The sequence below is a fragment of the Psammomys obesus genome, unplaced genomic scaffold, assembly GCF_907164565.1.
Source record: "Psammomys obesus unplaced genomic scaffold, mPsaObe1.curated_primary_1811, whole genome shotgun sequence".
NCBI lineage: Eukaryota > Metazoa > Chordata > Mammalia > Rodentia > Muridae > Psammomys > Psammomys obesus.
Window position 1 is genome coordinate 11,037,297 of NW_026596069.1, and position 23,143 is coordinate 11,060,439.

General features: G+C 37.2%; 1 protein-coding gene across 4 annotated transcripts in view; it reads right to left on the minus strand.

Annotated features, from left to right (window-relative positions):
- Positions 1-23,143, minus strand: part of Kiaa1328 (KIAA1328 ortholog) — a 226,847-nt gene that overhangs the window by 189,151 nt on the left and 14,553 nt on the right. For 3 of the 4 annotated variants that reach the window (XM_055625415.1, XM_055625414.1, XM_055625413.1), the window contains exon 1: positions 4,761-5,118. Coding sequence is in view for 1 of the 4 variants with exons in the window: in XM_055625418.1 (XP_055481393.1) it covers positions 5,185-5,300 (116 nt within the window). In the remaining 3 variants the exon portion in view is untranslated. Of the gene's footprint in view, positions 1-4,760; positions 5,119-5,184; positions 5,301-23,143 lie in introns of those variants that run through there. The other variant, XM_055625418.1, reaches the window with a different exon arrangement.

Sequence of the window (23,143 nt, forward strand, 5' to 3'; positions counted from 1 at the left end):
ATATATATATATATATATATATATATATATATATATATATATATATATATATTCATATTCATTATACATGTATCTTTGCATGTGCACTGGAGCTGGAGTTGTGAGGCACTTGAGGCAGGTACTTAACAGCTGTTAAAATAACTAGAAGTGATGGTGAGACCTCAGGTATGTACCAACAACTCCCAAACCCAAGGGTCAGATCCCATAATGGAGCAGGGGGTGGGCAAAATGTAAGGGCTTAAGGATGAAGAGGAATGATTTGAAATGCTGTTTCCTGGACATGACCTGACTGCTGTATAGATGAACTCATAAGACCTGTAGTTACCTGCACAATACCTGCATAAGTGGAAGTCAGTTAAAAATCCATCAGAGGAAGAAGGACTCCACCATGGAGGCAGAAGAAGCTCCTGAGGCCCCACTCTTGAGGTTATTGGCAGCTGAAGACTGCTGGGGGAGAGAGAGGCACTACTCCTTAGAGGATGGCCAGTAGAGTCAATGTCTCAGTGGATGACCACACACCCATGAGTACATGGGCAACACTAAACACTAAACCAATGTGTCACACACACACAGCATCAAGTTGGATGTAAGATGCCTTAAGATATATCCAGAGCATGGAGAAATTGAAGGGAATGAGGACTATGAACAAAATTATATACATGTACGAAATGTTAAGAGAATAATATTTTTAAAAACGGGGGAAGTAGTTGGTTTCTGACCTAGCAATATAAAAAGAAGCCCCCCTAAACCAAAGACACTCTCCCCAAATAACATTAACAACAAAATATTCTTGATTTTCTTCAGTGAGCAACCAACTGTCATAAGCTAAGCCCCCCTCCACAGAGCTTAGAAGCAGCCCAGGCACTTGTACAATAAAAACAAAAACAAAAACCACTGAAACCCTAGGGAAGAAAGGCAGAGGAATAGAAAACAAAGAAACCAATCATCCCCTCCCTCACGCAATCAGTAGTGCTCACAAAAGAAATACCACCTTTTACTCAGTGCCCTACTACAGAACCTGGTTAGATTCTTTATAGACATGATAAAAAGAACTGTTCAAATTCCAACAAGTCTGCAAAGGAGGCAGCTAACTTTTTAGGGCGGAGATATGGCTCAGTGGCACAGCATTTGCTGAGATCCTAAACGCAATCTCCAGCTTTATAAGCAGTGGGGAACAGGTGCTGGGGAAATGGCTCAGTTGGTAAAGTGTTTGCTGAGCTGGCATTACAACCTGAGTCCAGATCTCTAGCATGTTTGTCAACAGCATGCACTGTAACCCCAGTGGTGGGTAGGTAGAGACAGGCAGATTCCTGAGCTCACCAGCCAGCTTGTCTAGCCAAATCTAGCTCCAGATTCAGTGAGAGACTCTGTTCCAAAAAAGAAGGTGAAGAATGATTAAGGAAAACACCTGACCTCCACCTGTGGGGCCTCCACATACATGAGCATATCTGCATGGATAAATGCACTGCATGCATGTGTGCAGCACGCACATGAGCACACACACTCACAAAAGGTTGAGGGGTGATGACTGTATCATTCAGTAACCTTTCTTTTGAAGACTCTAATATGCACTGTGCTTCAGTAGTTTTTCTTCTCCAGTTCACAGTGATACTACCAGATTTCAGACTTCACTTTCCTTCTACAAGCTTTTGCTAATGCCATCAATCTGAGCCATTCTCCATAAATACAAGTTCAAATATTAATTAACTTTTCTAGTGAATACATCCATTGCAACTTTTAATATTCAAGTGCCCACATGTTTCAGAACTAAAGTTATTGGGCAAATTTCTCTTTAAGTGTAAGATTTTCTCTTTTCACACACATAAAGGTGGGCAAAGTTCCACAAGGTTCAAGAAAGCATATGACATTGAAAATGGCACTTAAGCATAGTATTTCTTTGTTCAAAGACTAAAAATTATCCAGACTTTTTAATGTTTTAACAAACTAATTTTCTATTTAAAAACTCTATCAGATGCCCTATCCTTGTGCAAATATGTGAAAAAATTTCTTTTCTACTAAGTGGTTAGTCTATATAGTTAATAAGTTATCAGACCTTAAACAAAAACAAATTTGGCATAATATACCTTAAAAATGCCCCAAACTACAATTCCTTGGTATAGTGCCTCACACAGAAATAAACTAAAAATGAACTGAGATTATCTGACTCAATGTCGATGAGCCCAGACCATGCATGCCTGAGAGGGAGATGCAACTGTAGTTAAAATTATGTTGTCTTAAATTACAAGCTCATTTTATGTTTCAAAGTTTTATAGAGTTTTATGTAGTGTAAAATCATCGGTATTAACCTCTGACAGGTTTATTCTCTTAAAAAGATTTGTACCTGTGCAATACACTTGTAACAAAAAATCTTAAGTATTATTGTTTATATAATTTCTTTCTCCTTTTTTGACAATAAACTTTTATAAACATGACTTATTGTTTGTGATTTAAAATGCCTTAAAGGGATTACATCAAATAATCTATTTTAATTGTTGCTAAAACCCAACATTTACTTCCATGCACATTCACAATTTAAAATAAATGCTTACACAAACTCCCTGCTTACTGTATATGAAACAGATCTATGACCTCATGTACATCTTTCTCTTCTTCTGGAGAGAGGCAGATAGTGAATATTTTAGTCTAAGGGAGCCCAAGATCTTTGTTGCAACTACTTGTGGAAGTGGAGCACAACAGTCACCACAGAAAACGCATAAGGAACACAAATGGAGCTAGTTGCTTTCATAATGGATTTGACCCATAGGATAATGTGTTGAGTCTTGAGCTAAGTCCTAGAGGAAACACTAAATACTCTGTCACTACAATACACCTGGCTGATTTTAACACTTTGCTTTCCAGAAGAAACCATTCATGGACATAATGAATACAGCTTCAGCACTGTAAAACATCATTCTGCACAGATCTGACATCATTGCCCACTAAAATTATATGCTACCTTCCTGGAAATCTACAGAAATTTCTAAGTATAACATTATATATAAATGGACTTACTCTGGCTGCCTAACCTTTCAAATATTTTAATACCAATCTCTGTTACCTTCTTTCCTCAACTTACCCTAGGAAGGTCAAAATATCAACACTTTCTCTACATATAAATGAGTCTTATATCCCCTACTTTTGCTACCAGAATTGGAGGCTAACTTTAGTCTCCTTCTCTCTCAGTGCTTGCTACACTATCCAAGTAAGACAAGCTACACATTTACCTTCTCTGCTTCCTTTGTGTAATAGCAAAGCCACACAACATCAGTAATATCATAAAAGACTATGAGGTAAGGACATGGGAGGACACCCAGAGAAAGTTCTTTTATTTTCTTTTTAAAGGAGAGTACTTACACTTACCAAGACTTCCAGTCCCTTTCCTTCCTGCCCTAATTCAAATGTGGTCCTTTGAACTGGAGCAGCCATTAGAAGCTAGAACTGTAGAGCAGCCAACACTGTAACTTTAAACCCCCAAATCAGTGCCAGAGGTCATCTCTGTCTAGTTCTTCTGATGTGAAAAACAGGCCCTTTAAATGAAAATTTCATTCCATCTCTAAGCTACTACTTTTTTAAAGTACTAGCCAAAGTGTGTTGTGAATTTTCAAGAAACAGCACTTCTCTGACATGGAGAGAAAAGCAGAACATGGTCCTGGTCCTGAGGGCATATATTCTGACAACAACAAAGCTAAAACAAACCAGAGAAGCCTAAGAGGATTACCCAGATGCTGTAGCAGAGAGACAGATAATCAAAGAGACAGAGATAAAGAGAGAGCAAGAGAGTGAGACAGAAACAGAGAGACAGACAGAGAGACAAAGAGTCAGAGACAGAGACAGAGAAAAAGACACAAAGAAAGTCAAAGAGAAATAAATAGCCAGAAAAAGAGAGGGAGAGAGAGAAAGAAAAAAAGCTATTTTTTTTTTTTTTTACTATTGTGGAATCAAAATGCCTTATAATGTTCTACTCTGCAAATCAAATGTAAAAACTCTAACTGTATTAATTTTCTATCATGTGCTTCCATTATGTGAAAAAGCAGAAGTTCAGAACTCATTTTTTAGAGTTACCGTTTTGTGATTTTCAAGCTAGTTAATTTATCTTTATGATTAAATTTTTCTAATATTTTTAAATGCATGATTATTGTCAATGCAAGACCATGTCGGTTACTTGCAGAATCATTGAAATAATAACCATCAAGTTAGTAATGATACTGCCAATAAGGACAATGGTTCTTTCAAGCATTTACGCACTGGCAGATACATCATATTCTGTTTAGCTGCTTCTCTCTTCCATTTATGTCATTATGTAATTCTACCTACCCAAAAGAAAGTCCATAACTATGGTCTTTGTAATTCACATATCCCTCTAAGTAAAAACCTTTAAATTTAAATAAGTTTGTATTGGTGCTAGAGATATGATTCAGTAGTTAAGAGTGAGTGCTCTGCTCTTCTAGAGGTACTTAGCACTGGCATGGGGTGGCTAACAGCCAACACTAAAGGATCCAGCTCCAGGGGATCCTTTCTCTGTCCTCCATGGACACCTGCCCTCACACACACAAAGCTCCACACACATACACATAATTAAAAAAAAAAAGTAAAACTTGAAAAGGATGTTTTGACTTTATTTTCATACAAACAATGTACTATGTACATGGGTACATGCACACACACGCACCTCTAACTCTAAACTGCAAACCTTTCTTTTCCGTGACATTGTTTGTTGGTTTTATGCTATTCTTTAAGCATTTATCAAACACAACACTTACATATTCTGTAAGCTGTTGTTCTAACTTCTAGATTTTTCTTTCAGAAGAGAATCCCTTTGGACTGTTTCAGCTTTACCTAAGAAGAAATCTAAATGTGAGGAGGTTAAGTCTCTATTACAATAGCAGGGCAGAATTTAATAAAGACCCAGAATTTTGTGGTACGCCCAATTTCATATTGTCTTTTTTAGTTGACAAATCTGTGTTCACAGCATAGTAACAGCAGCATAGCAGCTGGGTGGCCTTATCAAGCAGAAAGGAAGCAACAGCACTTGCTGCTAAGTGTCTTTCTGATCACCTAGAAATGGCAGCACATGCAGATTTATTTCCCGTTATAAATTAGAACTATTATTTCTCTGGGTTTTACAGTTTCCTCATACAAGATTCAAATTTGCCGGATATAAAAATGAAACTTTCAAAAGGATATCTTCCCTTTCTTTGATGATCAGTTCATTCTGTTCTTCCAACTGCCGAATCTTCTTCTCGAAGGACTCCTGCTCAGTTTTCAGTCGTTCCTCTGTCACTTCCTTTTCTTCACTCACTCTAAAAGAAATATCAAAACAATAAAGAAAAATGAAAAGTCAATCAGAATAAAGCCAGTGGACTAAAGCTGCAGCTCACCCAAACTACAACTCTCAAAGGCACACAGGATTCTTAGGGAGGTTTGGTGTTTTCAGTTTACTCTCTCATTAAACACGCTTCCTCAGCTTTGCAACATTCATGCTCCAGATTTTAAGAGATACGAATAAAAAAACATTTAGAGCCATGGACTACATTTTTCACCGAAGCAGTGCCAGACCACCAAGTGACAACAGAAGACCTCACCCTCCATCTCATTTAGAGCAGACAATAGGTTAGTCAATAAAGCCATAATCTAAATGAAGGGAACTGGATTTGCACCAAAAAGAGGATGGAAGTTCTGCTTAGGAGAACATGTCCAGTGCTGGCCTGTTAGTTCTTGGGAAAGAAAACAGTAGCTTGTGCATAAAAAATTTTACCACCATCATCATTTATTGATTCCTCAGATGACATCCCCAAAATGTTCATAAACTGTCCTTTTAATATGAAAAGACCCTTAGAGTTGAGTGACAGGAGTAATGGTGCTGCCAGAAGGAATGAACTCTTCTTGACATCTTATATTTTATTTTAAATATTTTATATTTCTCTATAAGATAATCTTATCTGTTTTAATAGCAAAAGTGGTTTTAATTAAGAATGGCTCCCAAGGGTTTATATATTTGAATCAAGTAATGGCACTATTTGAGGATTAGGAAATATCCCATCATTGAGGTAGGTGTGGCCTTGCTGAAAGAAGTGTGTCACTGGGGGTGGACTTTCAAGTTTCAAAAGTCCACATCAGGCCAAGTGCCTATCTTTCTTTCCATAGATCAGGATGTAGATCTCAGCTACTGCTCAAGTGCTAAATATGCTGCCATGCTTCTGCCATGGAGATAATGGACTAAACCTCTGAAACTAAGCATGTCCTAATCAAATGTTTTCTCTTCTGAGAGTTACCTTGGGGAAATGGAGAAGGAATGGATTGAGGGGAGGTGGGAAGAGGGAGCTGGAGGAGTGGAGGTAGGGGAAACTGTGGTCAGGATGTCATATATGTAAAGAATAAAAATAAAAATAAATAAATTAAAAATGATTTAGAAAAACTTAAAAAGAAAAGAATTACTTTGGTCATGGTGTTTCTTCACAGCAACATAACAGTGATGAAAACATCCTCTCATAGTCACATATATTAATAATTTTAATACAACTAATATTATATAGAAAACTCTACAGTTTTGAATATATTTAGTATTCTGTCAGATACTCTAGGAATGGAGGATGCTAAGATTAGGGATTAAATATGTAAATCATATTGGCAAGAATGGACTTAAGACACCATCTCTATTCCCTGGTGACTCTGCCAAAATAAGTGGTAGACTGAGCTTTCCCCTTCCTATGGACCCTGTTGGCATCCCATTCTAGTCCATGCCATTCCTTTGTGTCAGCCTCCAATACCTAGAAGCACTCTCTACCTGTGACTCCTGGTGGCAACACTGGACATGGACTCTGGTAGGCAATGTTCACTCTCCTCTTGTCCTCTATTGCAATCTTACCAGTCTCAACCCCAGCCCTGTAGGGGTCTACTTGCAAGGGAATGTTTCTCCATCCTACCTCCATTTCCTAGAGACTCCAAGAACACTGGAGCTTTCTTCCGTCCTACGGAAACCTTTAAACCCTCCCTTCTAACTCATCCCCATCCCTCTGGGTCAGGCCCTGATACCTAAAAACACTTTCTACCTGGAACTACCAGTGATTATACCAGACAGGGACTTAGATAGCTGATTCATACCATCCTTCCTGTTCTCAATTATAATCTCTCCATTTTCACCCTCAGCCCAATAACAGCCTGCTTACAGGTACCCATCCTTCCACCTTAACTCGATTTAACTCTTGGTTCAGACTCAGGATCCCCTAGACCTTTTATTCCTGTCTTTCCAGATTATTCTCTACTTTGCTGCAACTTAACAGAAGCTCCTTTTACCATCATACCTTCAACTCTCTAGGGACCTCATCTCTTGGAGTGAATAGGATCCCCTTTGCTCTTTCCTAATGCCATTCTCAGCCTCTTCACCTAGACCACATCTATACCAATATACCATCCACTGACTTGCAGTAGTACTCTCTACTAGGCAACACACAGCTAACATATTTTCCTAAAAAGGAATAACAGAAAGCAAGGAAAGGAACACCCAATCATCAAAGACAAGAACAGATATCAACCATGTGTTGGCTAGTATTATGTCAACTTGACACAAATGAGAGTTATCTGAAAGGAGGGAACCTCAATTGAGAATATGCTTCCATGACTGATACCAGAGGGCTTGGCCCATTGAGGGTAGTGCCTTCCCTGAGCTAGTGATCCTGGGTTCTATAAAAAAGCAGGTTGAGCAAGCCAACAAGCACCACTCCTCCATGGCTTCTGCATCAGCTCCTGTCTTCAAGTTCCTGCCCTGTCTGAGTTCCTGTCCTGACTTTCTTCAGTGATGATCAGTGATGTGCATGTGTACGCCAAATAAACCCTCTCCTCCCCAAGTTGCTTTCATCATGGTGTTTCATCATAACAGTAATTTTAACAACTAAGTAAGCCTAACTAAGCCAAATACCTAGAAACACCTCATCCTAACTTCAGATGCCTACCCACTAGTGCAAACACACAAATATCAGCAGCCAAGAGCATATTCTTCCACCAGAAAGAACCCAGTAACTCTACTATAGTAAGACCAGAGAATGCAATATAGATGAAGCAAGAGACAAGGACTTCAAAACAAGAATTATGAGTACATTCAAGAACCATAAAGAGGATATAAATAAACCCTGTAATGAAGTCTCTGAAAACAAAAACAAACAGTGTAATAAAATGATGAAAACAGTTCAAGACATAAAAACAGAAAGAGGATCACTAAAGAAAATCTAAACGAATATTAAACTGAAAATGAAATATTTAGGAAGTCAAACAAAAACCTCAGAGGTAAGCCTCACCAACAGAGTGCAGGACAATAAAGAGAGAATCTCAGACATGGAAAATAAGGTAGAAGAAATGGATATCTCAATCAAACAAAATGTTAAATCTGAAATATAGTCACAGAACATGCAGAAAATCTGGGATACTATGAAAAGACTAAATCTACAAATAACAGGAATAGAGGAAGAAAAGAAAATCCATGTCAAAGGTACAGAAAATATTTTCAACAAAAATCACAGAAGAAAATTTTCCTAACCTGAAGAAGAGTACCTATCAATATGCAAGAAGTATACAGAACATCAAATAGAAAAGACATTCCCACGATATATAATGATCAAAATACTGAACATGAAAAGCAAAGAAAGAACATTAAAAGCTGCAAGGAAAAATGACCAAGTAACTTATAAAGGCAGACCTGAACTTTTAATGGAGATTCTCAAAGCCAGAAGGGCCTGGACATATGTCATACAGACACTAAGAAGCCACAGATGTCAACCTAAGACTACCGTACTGAGCAAAACTTTCAATCACAATAAACAGAGAAAATAAGATATTCCACAATAAAACCAAACATAAGCAATATGCATATATTTAAGCAATATGGATCTACAAATCTAGTACCACAGAAGGCACTAAAAGGGAAACTTAACCTGAAAAGGTTAACCCCCAACATCAAAAAAAAAAAAAAAAAGAGAAAAAAAAGAAAAAAAAGAAAGAAAAAAGCTCCAAGCAACAATACCAGACAAACAAATCAAAAGGGGGTAATGAAACACAACATGGAAATCAACAAACACTGCTCATTGATAATTCTCAACATAAAGGGTCTCAATTCCCCAATAAAAGATTAAAAAACAGGATCCATCATTGTATGTTGCATTCAAAAAGCAGACTTTATCATCAAGGATAGGCATCACTCAGAGTAAAAGGATGAAAAAATATATTCAAGCAAATGGACCCAAGAAGCATGCAGGGGTAATAGGTTATTTGATCCCAAGTGGTCAGCCTTAAACAAATTTACATACACTCAACGCTAAATGCATTCATATGTATATATGAATGTATGAATGTAAGTATATGTGTAATATAAATAAAGAAAATATAAAGAGAAGCTGAAAGGACAGAAATGATGAAAACACAGTATTTCTATATGAAATTCTCAAAAAATACAAAGACAGTTACACATTGTGAACAGAAAGTTTTTTATTTTTAATTATACTTTATTATTTATTTATTATTTAATTATATTTCATTTACTTTGTATCCCCCGTCCCTCCTCCCCTTCCAATCCCTCCCTTCCTCTCCCTTCTCCACACACTCCCCTCCCCAAGTCCAGAACAGAAAGTTTTATGAATAAAAATAGTATTTATTCATAGTTGTCATGGCATTTATGCAGACCTTTAAAAAATATACAAATAAAAATAACAATAATTGACAGAAAGATCAGGAGTCTTTAGGACACTCTGAGCTATCTAGTGAGTTTCAAGCTAGTGTGAACTACAAGATGTCATCTATGAAAAAACAAAGGGCTGGATTAAGGGCTCAGAAGTTAAAAGTGCTTGCTGCTCTTTCAGAAGACCATACTTCAGTTCACAGAGCCTATGTCAAGTAGCTCACAACTGAGACTCAAGATTAAAGGTTCTCAACCTCTGGATCACAATGCCCCTGGATTTATATATCAAATATTTACATTATAATTTATAAAAATAGCAAAATTGCAGTTATTAAGCAGCAACAAAATAATTTTGTGGTGGGGAGGTCACCACAAGATGAGGAACTGTATTAAAGGGTCACAGCATTAGGAAGGCTGAGAATTACTGCTGTAGCTCCTGAAGATCCAATGATCTGTTAGCACCTACATGCATATGGCACACATACATAGACACACACATATACATAAATAAGTTTAAAAAAAATTAACCCACAAAAGTAAATGTGAAACTTCATATGCTCATCTGTAAGTATAGGAAAGGCAAATCGTTAAAGCCAATCTTCCATAATAAAAAAATCTCAGTAACCTAGTACTAAAAGAACTGTTCCTCTAATCCAATAATGCGCATCTATAAAAAAAATCCTAGTTATCTACCTATAGGGATGAACAAAAAGATCAATTTGTTTTTATCCATATACTTCTGAAACAAGGCAAGACTGTCAACTATAACTCCTCTACTGGAAGCTAACTTCAGGTCAATGAAAGAAAAGAAAATACATACAGACCAGAAAGAAACGAAGTTTTATGTACAGGTGACTTGCTATAAAAAAAAAAAAATTAAGGGAACTACAGAAAATACCCCAAATAAGCTAGTTAAACAAACAAACAATTTTACTATGCTAAATCCCAGTCTTGAAATATAATCTGGTGATCCCTCTGCCCTGGTACTCAAGTCCTGTTGCTACAGCTTGGGCTAAAGCAGACATAGCACACTTACTATTAGGTCACTGACTAAGGAGATGCTGACTGCTCTTGTGCTAACTCTTGCTAATGCTGATGGAAGCCAGATGCCAGATAAATGCGGAGGCTATTAGCTTGCTTCTTCTTGATGTTTCTACTAAACTGGCAGAAGAGAAAGGTCAACTGAACAAAGACTATTAAGCCCCCAATGAACAAGACTTTACTGATTTCAAAGATTCTTAGCCTTTACACACACATATGCACGCACACATACACACACAGAAGCCGTGTTGGTATAATATTCTTGAGTAAAGTACCCTAGTTCATTAAAATGCTGATTTCTCTACCCCACTATCTGGTTTCAATCCGGAAATTGCATTGTGATGCTTATTCTAAGCATCAACTGTCTCAAGTTTGTGTAAACATGTCATCATTTGTTCTCTGTGTTGTCAATAAAACAACCAGCCCCAATGCTGAGCAATGACGAGAATAGGATGGGACATCTTGGTCCGGACAGGAAGAGAAGGAAGCAGAAGAGGAAAGCAGGAAGGACTTGGAGCCATGAGGAGGGATAAACCAGGCCTAAGATATGACTAAAAGCAAGTATAATGGGTGAAATCTGAATGGTAAGAAACTATGTGGGTTTGGAGGTTTAGGATGGAGTAACCATTGCCCAGCATTGTGCTCTAGGTTATTTAAATAAATCCTAGACTCTGTGTGGTGATTTGGTTATACAGCTGGTTTAGGAATAACCACTGCTTAACTAAAAGATAAATCAATAGTAAATATTAATATTCAACAACAAAGCTGAATATTTTTTAGAAAATTAAAGTTTATATCTCAATAAAAACTAAAAACATATGTAAAGAGATTAATGTTTGGAAATTGAAAAATGCTAAACCAAACAAGGACATTTGCTCAACTATGCTCATAGCAGCTTTATTCATAATAGCCATATCTGCAAACAACCTAGAAATCCCTCAGCTAAAGAATGGATACAGAAATTGTGGTGCATTTACACAATGAAATACTACTCAGCAATTAAAAAAAAGGAAATCATGAAATTTGCAGGCAAATGATGGGAACTAGAAAAGATCATCCTGAGTGAGGTCACCCAGAAGCAGAAAGACACTTATAGATATATACTCACTTATAAATACAGGATAAACATACTAAAGTCTATAGTCCTAAAGAAGCTAAACAACAAGAAGGACCCTGGGGAAAAGGCTGAAACCTCACTCAGATGGGCAAATAGGATAGACATCAGAAGTAGCAGAAGACAAGGAACAGGACAGGAGCCTTCCACAGAGGACCTATGAAAGACTCTACCTACCAGGGTATCAAAGAAGATACTGAGACTCATAGCCGAACTTTGGGCAGAGTGTTGGAATCCTTATGGAAGAGAGAGATAGAAGGTCCAGGAAGGGACAGGTACTCCACAAGGAGAACAACAGAGCCAAAATACCTGGACCTAGAGGGTCATGCAGAGACCAAAACTCGAACTAAGGACCATGCATGGAAAGGACCTAGACCCCATGTTCAAAGGAACCCCATTGGCTGCTCAGTTTCCAAGTGGGTTCCCTAGTAAGGGGAACAGGGGCTATCTCTGGCATTAACTCAGTGACAGGCTCTCTGATCACCTCTCCCTAGGGGGTGCAGCCTTGTCAGGCCACAGAGGAAGATGATGGAGCCAGCCTTGATGAGACCTGATAGGCTACGGTCAGACAGAAGGGGCACAGGTCCTCTCTTATCAGTGGATTAGGGAAGGGACAAATGGGGGAAGAAGAGGAAGGGTGGGTGGGGCTGGGAGGAGGCAAGAGAGGGGGCTACAGCTGGGATACAAAGTGAATAAGTTGTAAAAAACAAATAAATTATTTAATTAAAATTTTCTAAAAGAAAATTATCTACTCTTTTCCTGAAAATGTGTTTGTTTTACAGAACAAAGAAAGAGAACCTCCCTGTTATCCCCATGGCAAGTACTGTTTCCCTTCCAACACCTGTGCCACGAGAAATGAGTTTTCTTGGCAAATAGAGCCTATGAACAAAAGTTTCCCCTGTATTTGCTGTCCCAGGGGATCTCATTCTCACTTGCACAATTTGGCCTTCGGCAATCTGCCACATACTTTAGCTAAAAACCCAATTTGTTTCCAGGTAGTCCAGGTATGCTAGTGCTTACTGCTGTCTTTCCCTAACAGCACAGGTCTCCTTAGACCTTGGGCTAGTTGGTTACTCTTTGATCTCAGCTCTATTTTAATGTCCTTTGTTTTCAATTTGTTCTATCATTTTAAGATGAGAAACAACATCCTTTAAGTCATTAGACTTAATGTAATTACATGTGCTTACCTACTTGTTTTGCGCTTACTTTTCTAACATTTCTTTTTTATTTCCAAATACTGAACAAGTTTTTTTTTTCTTTTTAAAGATTATTTTTTATAAGTTACAATTTATTCACTTTGTATCCCAACTGTAGCCCCCTCCTTCATCCCCTCCCAACCCGTCCCTACCTCCCTCTTCTTCACCCATGCCCCTCTCCAACTCCACTGATAGGGGAGGTCCTCCTTCCCTTTCCATCTGACCCTATCCTATCAGGCCTCATCAGGACTGGCTGCATTGTCTTCCTCTGTGGCCTGGTAAGACTGCTCCTCCCTCAGGGGAAGGTGATCAAAGAGCAGGCCACTGAGTTCATGTCAGAGATAGTCCCTGTTCTCATTACTAGGAACCCACTTGGACACTGAGCTGCCATAGGCTATATCTATGCAGGGGTTCTAGGTTATCTCAATGAATGGTCCTTGGTTGGAATATCAGTCTCAGAAAAGATTCCTGTGCAAAGAGTTTTCTTTTTTTCCCTTCCTTCCTTCCTTCCTTCCTTCCTTCCTTCCTTCCTTCCTTCCTTCCTTCCTTTCTTCTTTCTTTTCTTTCTTTCTTTCTTTCTTTCTTTCTTTCTTTCTTCCTTTCTTTCTTTCTTTCTTTCTTTCTTTTTTCCTCTATTTGTGGAGCTCCTGTCCCCTCCAGATCTTTTTATCTCCCCCTTCTTTTATAAGATTCCCTACACTCTGCCCAAAGTTTGGCTGAGTCTCAACATCTGCTTTGATACCCTGCAGGGTGGAGTCTTTCTGAGTCTAATAACAAAACATTAACTAAAATTAGGTTATATGCCATAGAACTATAACATTTACTAATTTTAAAGAGGAAAAAACATTTAAAGGGGATGTCTCCATTGTAAATCTCCACCTCAACCAGATTTAGCAAAAGGCACATGACTTCTGTTATAGTCTTGCTATAAATGTAGACCTTGAATCTTACTAAGAGAAAACAGACAAATCCATATTTAGAAAAATTCTACAAAATATATGGTTGCTACTCTTCAAAAGTGACAAGCATAGTTCTCTGCTCCACCCTGTTCCAGAGACAGCCATATGTTTTTGTGCAGTGCCAGCCTTGTGCCTTAGACATGATCATGAAAGTCCAGTACTGGACACCTGGTTACCAGGGCTGCCTTCATCTCTGGCAAAGTTGAGATTGTTGCCATCAATGACCCCTTCATTGACCTCAACAACATGGTCTGCATATTCCAGTATGACTCTACCCACAGCAAGTTCAAAGGCACAGTCAAAGCTGAGAATAAGAAGCTTGTCATCAACAGCAAACCCATCACCATCTTCTAGAAGTGAAATCCCGTTAACATCAATTTGGGTGATGCTGGTGCTACTATTACTATGACACAAATCAAAGTAACACAGTACAATAGAAAGCACAAAACTTAAGACCAATCCCTCTTACAACCTTTGCTATAAAAACTCAAAACAGCAAATCAAACTGTTTCATATATAAAAATAATCATAACAAATAAGACTTACAATAAGAATGCAGGCTAATTCAACATGCAAAATTCAGTCAATGTAACCCACAACATTGTAGGATAAAGAACATCTGTATACTAACTGACACCAAAAACGAAACAACAAAAACAGTTAACAAAATCTATTAGGCAGGAACTGGTAACAGTGATGCTCCTTTTCTCATCTATGCAAACAATTCAGTAATGCTACTGTGAAGACTTTCTGAGGCCATATAATTCCATAACTGCAACAAGAATTCTCTCTCCTAACGCTTTCTAGAGAAAGCTCCTACATTTAACCTTTCTTCACATACAAATAAATACTAGACACCTAAGGGAACGCCCTTAATTTACTTGAAATCCATGTCAACTCGTCCCTTACCATATTCTTCCATAAGCAACATAATTCATCACTGTAACTTCTTTTTGTTGTATGTATTCTTCATTAGCCTCTAAATTTTGGTTTACCTCTGCACACTAATATTTTTAATAGTATTAATGGAAGTGAGAAAGTTCTCTAAATATACGTAGATTATTAAAGAAGCACCCATAGATTATTAACTAATAGTAGAAATTTCAAAGTGTTTTTTTTATTTCTTACCTGCTACCACAATTTTGATCACTCATATTCAACCATGAATGAGGGATTTATTTTATTTATCTATGCTGTCTAATCATCATGCCTTTCTATAAATAAATTTCAAAAGTTCTCTGGAATAACGCCAGCAGGTTTGTATGACAGCTGAAACTCCTTACACATGCTACACCCAAACATCTTTTTAAAAAAAAATCTTTATTAATTACATTTTATTCACTTTGTATCCCCCTTGTGGTTCCTTCCCTCCTCCCATCCCAATCCCTCCCTTCCTCCACCCTCTGCATGCATGCCCCTCCCCAAGTCCACTGATAGGGGAGGTCTTCCTGTCTTCTTTTCCTTCCTTCTGATCCTAGTCAATTAGGTCTCATCAGGAGTGGCTGAATTTTCTTCTGTGGCCTGGTAATGCTGCTTCCTTCTCAAGGGGAGGTAATTAAAGAGCAGGTCAATCAGTTCATGTCAGAGACAGTCCCTGTTCATATTCAATGGAACCTACTTGAATACTGACCTGCCATGGGCTACACCTGTGTAGGGGTCTTAGGTTATCTCCATGCATAGTCTTTGGTTGGAGTATAGTCTCAGGAAAGACCCCTGTGCTCAGATTTTTTGGTTCTGTTGCTTTCCTTGTGGAGTTCCTGTGCTCTCCAGATCTTACTGTTTCCCACTTTTTTCCTAAGATTCCCTGCACTCTGCCCAAAAGTTGCCCATAAGTCTCAGCATCTGCATTGATAGTATGCAGGGCAGAGCCTTTCAGAGGTCCTCTGTGTCAGGCTCCTGACTTGTTACCTCTTTTTTCCTTCTTCTGATGTCCAGCCTCTTTGCCTTTCTGGATAGGAATTGAGCATTTTAGCAAGAGTCCTTCCTCTTGATTAGTTCCTTTAGGAGTACAGATTTTAGTAGGTTTATCCTATATTATATGTCTATATGAGTGAATATATACCATGTGCACCTTTCTGCTTCTGGGAAAGCTCACTCAGGATGATCTTTTCCAGATCCCACCATTTACCTGCAAATTTCATGATTTCCTTGTTTTTTTTTTTTTTTTTTTTTTTTTTTTTTTTTTTTTTTTTTTTTTTTGTTTTTTTTTTTTTTTTTTTTTTTTTTTTTTTTTTTTTTTTTTTTTTTTATTGCTGAGTAATATTCCATTGTGTAGATATACCACAATTTGTGCATCCATTCCTCCACTGAAGGCATCTGGGCTGTTTCCAGTTTCTGGATATTACAAGTAAGGCAGCTACAAACATGGTTGAGCAAATGTACTTATGTGTACTTGAGACTCTTTTGGATATATGCCTAGGAGTGGTATAGCTGGATCTTGAGGAAGTGCTATTCCTAGGTGTCTGAGAAAGCGCCAGATTGCTTTCCAGAGTGGTTGTACAAGTTTACATTCCCACCAGCAGTGGAGGAGGGTTCCCCTTTCTCCACAACCTCTCCAGCATGTGTTGTCTCCTGAGTTTTTGATCTTAGGCATTCTGATGGGTGTAAGGTGAAATCTTAGGGTCGTTTTGATTTGCATTTCCCTGATGGCTAAGAAGGTTGAGCATTTCTTTAAGTGTTTCCCTGCCATTCGATATTCCTCTATTGAGAATTCTCTGTTTAGCTCTGTACTCCATTTTTTAATTGGATTACTTGATTTGTTGCTGTTTAACTTCTTTAGTTCTTTATATATATTGGATATTAGTCCTCTGTCAGATACAGGGTTGGTGAAAATACTTTCCCAATCTGAAGGCTGTCGTTTTGTTCTGACAACAGTGTTCTTTGTTTTAGAGAAGCTTTTCAGTTTCATGAGGTCCCATTTATTGATCGTTGCTCTTAGAGCCTGTGCTGTTGGTATTCTGTTCAGGAAGTTGTCTCCTGTGCCAATGAGTTCTAGGGTATTCCCCACTTTTTTTTCTAGCCGATTTAATGTGTCTGGTTTTATGTTGAGGTCTTTGATCCACCTGGACTTTAGTTTTGTGCAGACACCCAAACATCTTAAAGACATATGTAAGGTTGCTAAATATTCTGATACTTTCTCCCATTTGCCTTTTTTTTTTTTTTTTTGACATGTGGTCTCACTCTTTACTCGAGGCTTGCCTTGAACTCACAAATCTGCCTAACTCTGCCACCTGAGTTTCCCACCATGCTTTGATCTTTAATACCCTAGGCATGTCATATCCTCTTATCAACACAACTGCCTTTATTCTGTTTGAATTGACTCATTTTTCTAGCCTATTATGTCAATATAAATTTTAATTCATATCTTTTACTCACATGTACATTTTTAGGCATCTTTCCTTTTTGTTTTTTAAATGAAAATCATTTTAGTGCAAAAAACTTAAAAATAAAAAACATCACACAATTACTATAACATAAGTACTCAAATAAGCATTTGCCCAGACCTACATCTTTATGTCTCAATGAAGATCCATACCGATATAAGTCCTTCTGAATCTGTGGAGCTCTGCTTTGGATTTTACACCTCCACTATTAATTACATTTTTAGGGTCTTATCTATCACAAAATCAAAATAAAATCCATAACAGTGTTAAAATTAGAAAACAATTAGCTTTATATTCTCTCTTGTAACTCATGTCTTATCTGCACTGTCTTTCCTCAATACCTAAATCTCACTCTTTTTGTACATATATGAGATCACCAGTTACAACTGCACACATGTACATGTTATAGGCTAGGATCCACATATGAAGGCAAATATATGCATTTTCTCTGAGCTCATGTTACAGAGCATCAGTAGAAATATTAAACAGGAGGTTCACATACAGAGTCTCTATGTGGCTCTAAGATACAAGTACATTTTCCCACATAACATTACGAGAGTCAAGACCCTATTTCAGTAAAAGAGATGCGGGGCTTGGAATAGCTCTTGTAAAGATGCTTTAAACCTCAAAAGAAATATTTAAAAAATAAGCTAATACTATATCTTTATATTATAAAACAGTCTGTAACTGAAAAAAAAAATCATTACTTCTTCTGTGGGCTTGCTGAGAGCTAATGAATTCTATATCCTTCTGAAAGTATGCTGTCAATGGCCAGTGGTGGGTGCCAAGGAATATAAGTGACTTGGCAACTTTGACAATGCCAACAAATTTGCCTCCACACCAAAGCTTAAGTAGGTGTACTTAAACATGTCACAGAAATACATCATTTTCCTAACGCTTCTGTCACTTTTCTCCATTTGGTTTGACCTTACACAAGGTAAATGTAATCCTTCATGGCTAATTTTTTTCTGAAAAGATATAAATTAAGACAACTCTTAAAACCTCAGTCTAACCATTTTCTATTAACACTTTGTCATTATTCTCTATTTAATCAAAATTGAGGCTATTGATTTAAAAATTATATACTAGACGAGGCAAGCAAAACACAAAAGCAGCAGATTTTGCCTTACTTTGTATGACTTGATTTGTAAAGCAAAGTTTTCTCATGAATAAGCAACTACATTTAAACATCCTTTTTATAAAGAACACAATTTTTTCTCTTCAGACTAAAATTTGAGCTTTCATTTCCTCTCCCCTCATTTTACTTTTTATTTTCTTCTTGAATAATGAGTAGGATTGGGGACAGTCAAAATCTGAATAGTATAAAAGATGACATCTGCACAGAGTGGGTTGCTCACAGCAGGGGACCAGAGCCCAGGGAGGTGTAAAAGAATATCCACACAAAGGGCTAGTAGAAGGTGGAGACTCAGGCAGGTAAAAAGAGAATCATGGGGAGATAGCTAGCACCAAATGCTGTCCTAGGGCCTAAGAAGGATGACATGAAGTAGGAGATAGTGGTGAGCTAGAATGGAGACTCAGATCCCAAGCATGATGGGAGATCCATTCAGGGTTTGAAGGCAGATGTTGATAAAGGATAGCCAATAAGTGTTCACAATAAATGAACCTGAAGCAGGGTATCATAACATAAGGAGCTCAGGAAAACACTCAGTGGGCATCCCTGTGTACAGTATGAGAACCCAGACAAAAAGAACAGAGTTATCATCAAGAAAGCATAGGCTTTGATGGTATAGTAGCAGCCTGTGTGAGTGAGTCAGGAGGATACACTCACTTGGGGGTGGCATGGCATGGAATCAAGGCCTAAGAATAAGAAAGAGAATATTCAAATAGTAAGAAAAGATCAAATCAAAAACAGAAACCAAAAAAAAAAAAAAAACAGAAGGGAGAGAGGAAAACAAAAGCAGAGAGTAGCTGAAACCAATGTGCACTTGAAACAAGGAAAAAAGGTATCCATGGAAAGGGACTGGTGGACTGAAAAAGGAAGGCTTATCTTCAGTACAAGTAATGATAACAAAGAGGAACCGTTAGACACATGCAAGATAACTAAACAAAGACACCAAGAAAACAAAACAAAGAAAAAGAGCTCCTCACTGAAAGGCAAAATAGTTACAATCACAGGCATTTTAAAGCACTCTTAGACATTCATCAAGAACCACCACATCCTAGACTAGGAAACCATTTCAAAATGGTGTTTTTAACAGTTATTTGACCACTATAGAACAAAAGTAAAACAAATGAAAAATCATTAAACTCCTGGAAATTTTACAAATGGAAGTGTGGAAAGAAATTATAAAGACTGCAGAGAGCTGAATGAAATGAACAGATAGTAAACCAAGTGGCACAGTGAGAACATGTTGAAAAGACTGTTCACAGCACTGAGTTCTGACATGAAGAGACATGTGCACACTCTCTAGACTCTGATCACAAAGGTTAGGGAGAGAAGAGCAGAACAAGTCCAAAGCAATGACAAAGAAGGATATAACAACAATAACAGATTTAAAAAAAAAAAAAAAGACAATGAAAAAGAGACTAGAAACATGGGGGATGGAAATCAATTCAACAGAAAGCTGGTTCTCTGAAAAAAAAAAAAGAAGTCAATAAAATTGATAAGCGTAGCAAAGATAAAAGAGAGAAGATTCAAATCACTACTGTCAGAAATGAAGGATTACAGATACTGTGGTCATTAATGAGATAGTGAAAGAATACTATTAATTTTATGCTCACTTATGATAACTTGGAAGAAATGAAGCAATTTTAAAAAAACTACAAACTCCTTGGGATGGAGAGGTCCCTCAGTGGTAAAGAGCTGGGGATATTTATCCAGAATCCAGAGGACCATAAATTTGATTTTAAACACTCACCTGTAACACCAGTTCCAGGGGATCTAATGCCCTCTTATGGCCTCCATGGGTACCAGGCACACAAAGGGGTACAGAAATGAATACGGGCAACACACCCATAAACATAAAATAGTAAAATTTAAAAATACCCTAAAAACTCACAAAGTTTAATCATGATAAACTAGACAATGTGAATAAGCTTAAAACCATTAAACAAACTAAGATTTTAATTTAAAATACTTTAAAAAGAAATCTTCAGGCCTTTACCATTTCACTGGAGAATACTAACAAGCATTTAAGATCTAATATCACTTAAAAACAGGCTTGATGGTACATACATATAACCCCAGCACTTGGAGGCAAAGGCAGGAAGCTTTCATATTCGAAGCCAGACTCAGCTAAATACAGAGAGAGAGAGAGAGAGAGAGAGAGAGAGGAGAATATATGTGTCCCTCTAAAATGTAAAATCAAATCCAACCAAACACCAATTTTCTATCCTTTGTTCCAGATAATATGAGGGAAATATTGCCCATTATATATAATGATGTTACTGTTACCATGACACAAATCAAAGTAACATAGTACAAAAGAAAGTACAAAACTTAAGATCAAGCCCTCTCATGAACTTTGGTATAAAAATTCAAAACAGCAAATCAAACTGTTTCATATATAAAAATAATCATAACAAATAAGACTTACAATAAGAATGCAGGCTAATTCAACATGCAAAATTCAGTCAACGTAACTCACAACATTGTAGGATAAAGAACATCTGTATACCAACTGACAAAACAAAACAAAAACAACAGTTAACAAAATCTACTGTACAGGAACTGGTAATATACACACAGAGCTTCGCAGAAGCTCAGGAATTTGGAGCCAGACTAGGCAACACAGTGAAATTTTTCTCTTGACCCCAAAGAGACTTAACTTTTACTAGACCTTGCAGCCAAATTAATAACATAGGATCATTTAAGTCTAAGTTCTGGGCTTGCTATCTTCCTGAGTATGCAGCATGTTCAAGTTTAGCCAGCCTTTAAGAGGGCAATGCAACCAACCTTACTGTGCCTTAAATTTCCCATGAAATCAGCTCTTACAGACTAAGCTAAATGTATAGCTTTAACCTTAAGTTCCATATTCTTCCATGCCCCAACCTAGAATAATGTACATATGTGCAGTGCTAATCATTTACGAAAACAGCCAAAATGTAAAAAATAACTTTAAACAAAGCAAATATCCATATATATTGGAAGCAATATATGATATAGGTTGGTAACTCTTTTTAATTTTGAGTTATATTCTAGGCGACTGGAAGTCAGTAAAGTAATCCCTTCCCTTGTAAACTCTGCTAAAGAGCTCTGTAAAGAATAACTTGTTTCTTTCCCACACCAGGTTTTCTGTGCAGTTCAACAAATACAGAGTAAAGCCCTTTCTTCAGGTCAGACAGAAGACACAAGAGAAAGAGACAATTCAAACTGGGACTCATTCTTGGTCAAATTAATCCAAAGAAAGGCTCCTTTATTTTCATTTCTTAATGTATTATAAATGCAACAAATAAGCATAAATATGGATTAGAAGGCTCAACACAGCAAAGATTTTTAGTTCTTCCTAAAAATTGATCTACAGATGGATGAAATACCTACTAATCAGTAGAGATTTTTGGCTTTGTTATAGTTTTATTGGAATTGTGTCAAAGTTATTACTGGAAGGACTAGCCCTGGTCTTTTTGTTTTATTATTTATTTATTATTTATTAATTATTTATTTACTCTGTATACAGTGCTTTGCCTGCATGTACATCTGCATGCCAGAAGAGGGCACCAGATCTCACTATAGATGCTTGTAAGCCACCATGTGGCAGCCGGTGCTCTTAACCACTGAGCCATCTCTCCCTGTGGTTAGCCCTGGTCTTTTTAAAAATAAGAACAAAGCGAGAAAAATCACTCTACTCAGTATAAAGGCTTTCTATTCTGTACATGTACAGTAATGAAGGCAAAGGGAAGAGCAGTCTGATCAGTGAAAAACAGGAACCCATGAGGCCCATACAAATATGCATCCATCGGTTTCTAACAGAAACACACAAAGATTTCTATAAATGGACATATATAAAATCAAACAAAAAAACTTAATTTAGTCATGCACGATACAAAAACCAACTAAAATGGATCACTGACTAAAAATATTAAAAGCTTTTAGACTATGGAAGATCCTGAGGATAATGGAGCAAGCCACAGAGAAGGAAGAAAGTATTTTATACTATATATCCAACAACAACAAATCTATATTTAGAACATATAAACAATGCTCAAAACTCAATAAAAATATCCAAAGATTCTGGTATAATAGGGCCAAAAGAATGCACCTAGATTCAGTGAAGATATAGACAGGAATAAGAACATGAAATAATGTCCACTATTATTGACCATCACAAAAAGACAAACTAACTAAGACATCACTAAACGCCCATGAGATTCCTAAAATTAAAACTATACAAATGTGGAAGCCAGAATTCAGAACACTTAGATTTCTTGCATTGTTGATGGGAATGTAAAATACTACAACTTTTTTGGAATGTGGTTTCTTACAAAATCAAACAGGCTTAATCCCAAAGAAATCAAACATTCATGTGCAAATGACAAACTATACGTGAATATTCATAGCAATTTCATTTGTAACTGTCAAAAACTGGAAAGTATTCCAGTGTTTTCCAACAGATGATTACTCAATCCAGCACCTCTACACTAAAAGGAATACAATAATAAAGGAAAAAAATACTGACAGACATACAATTTGAATACCTTCAAAGAATTATGACAAGTAAAATGAATTAATCCCAAAAACAGTCACATACTATCTGATCTCATTTATTTCGTTTTCTTGACATGCTGCAATTATAGCGATAGAGAGCAGATTAACAGGAGTTTTGGGT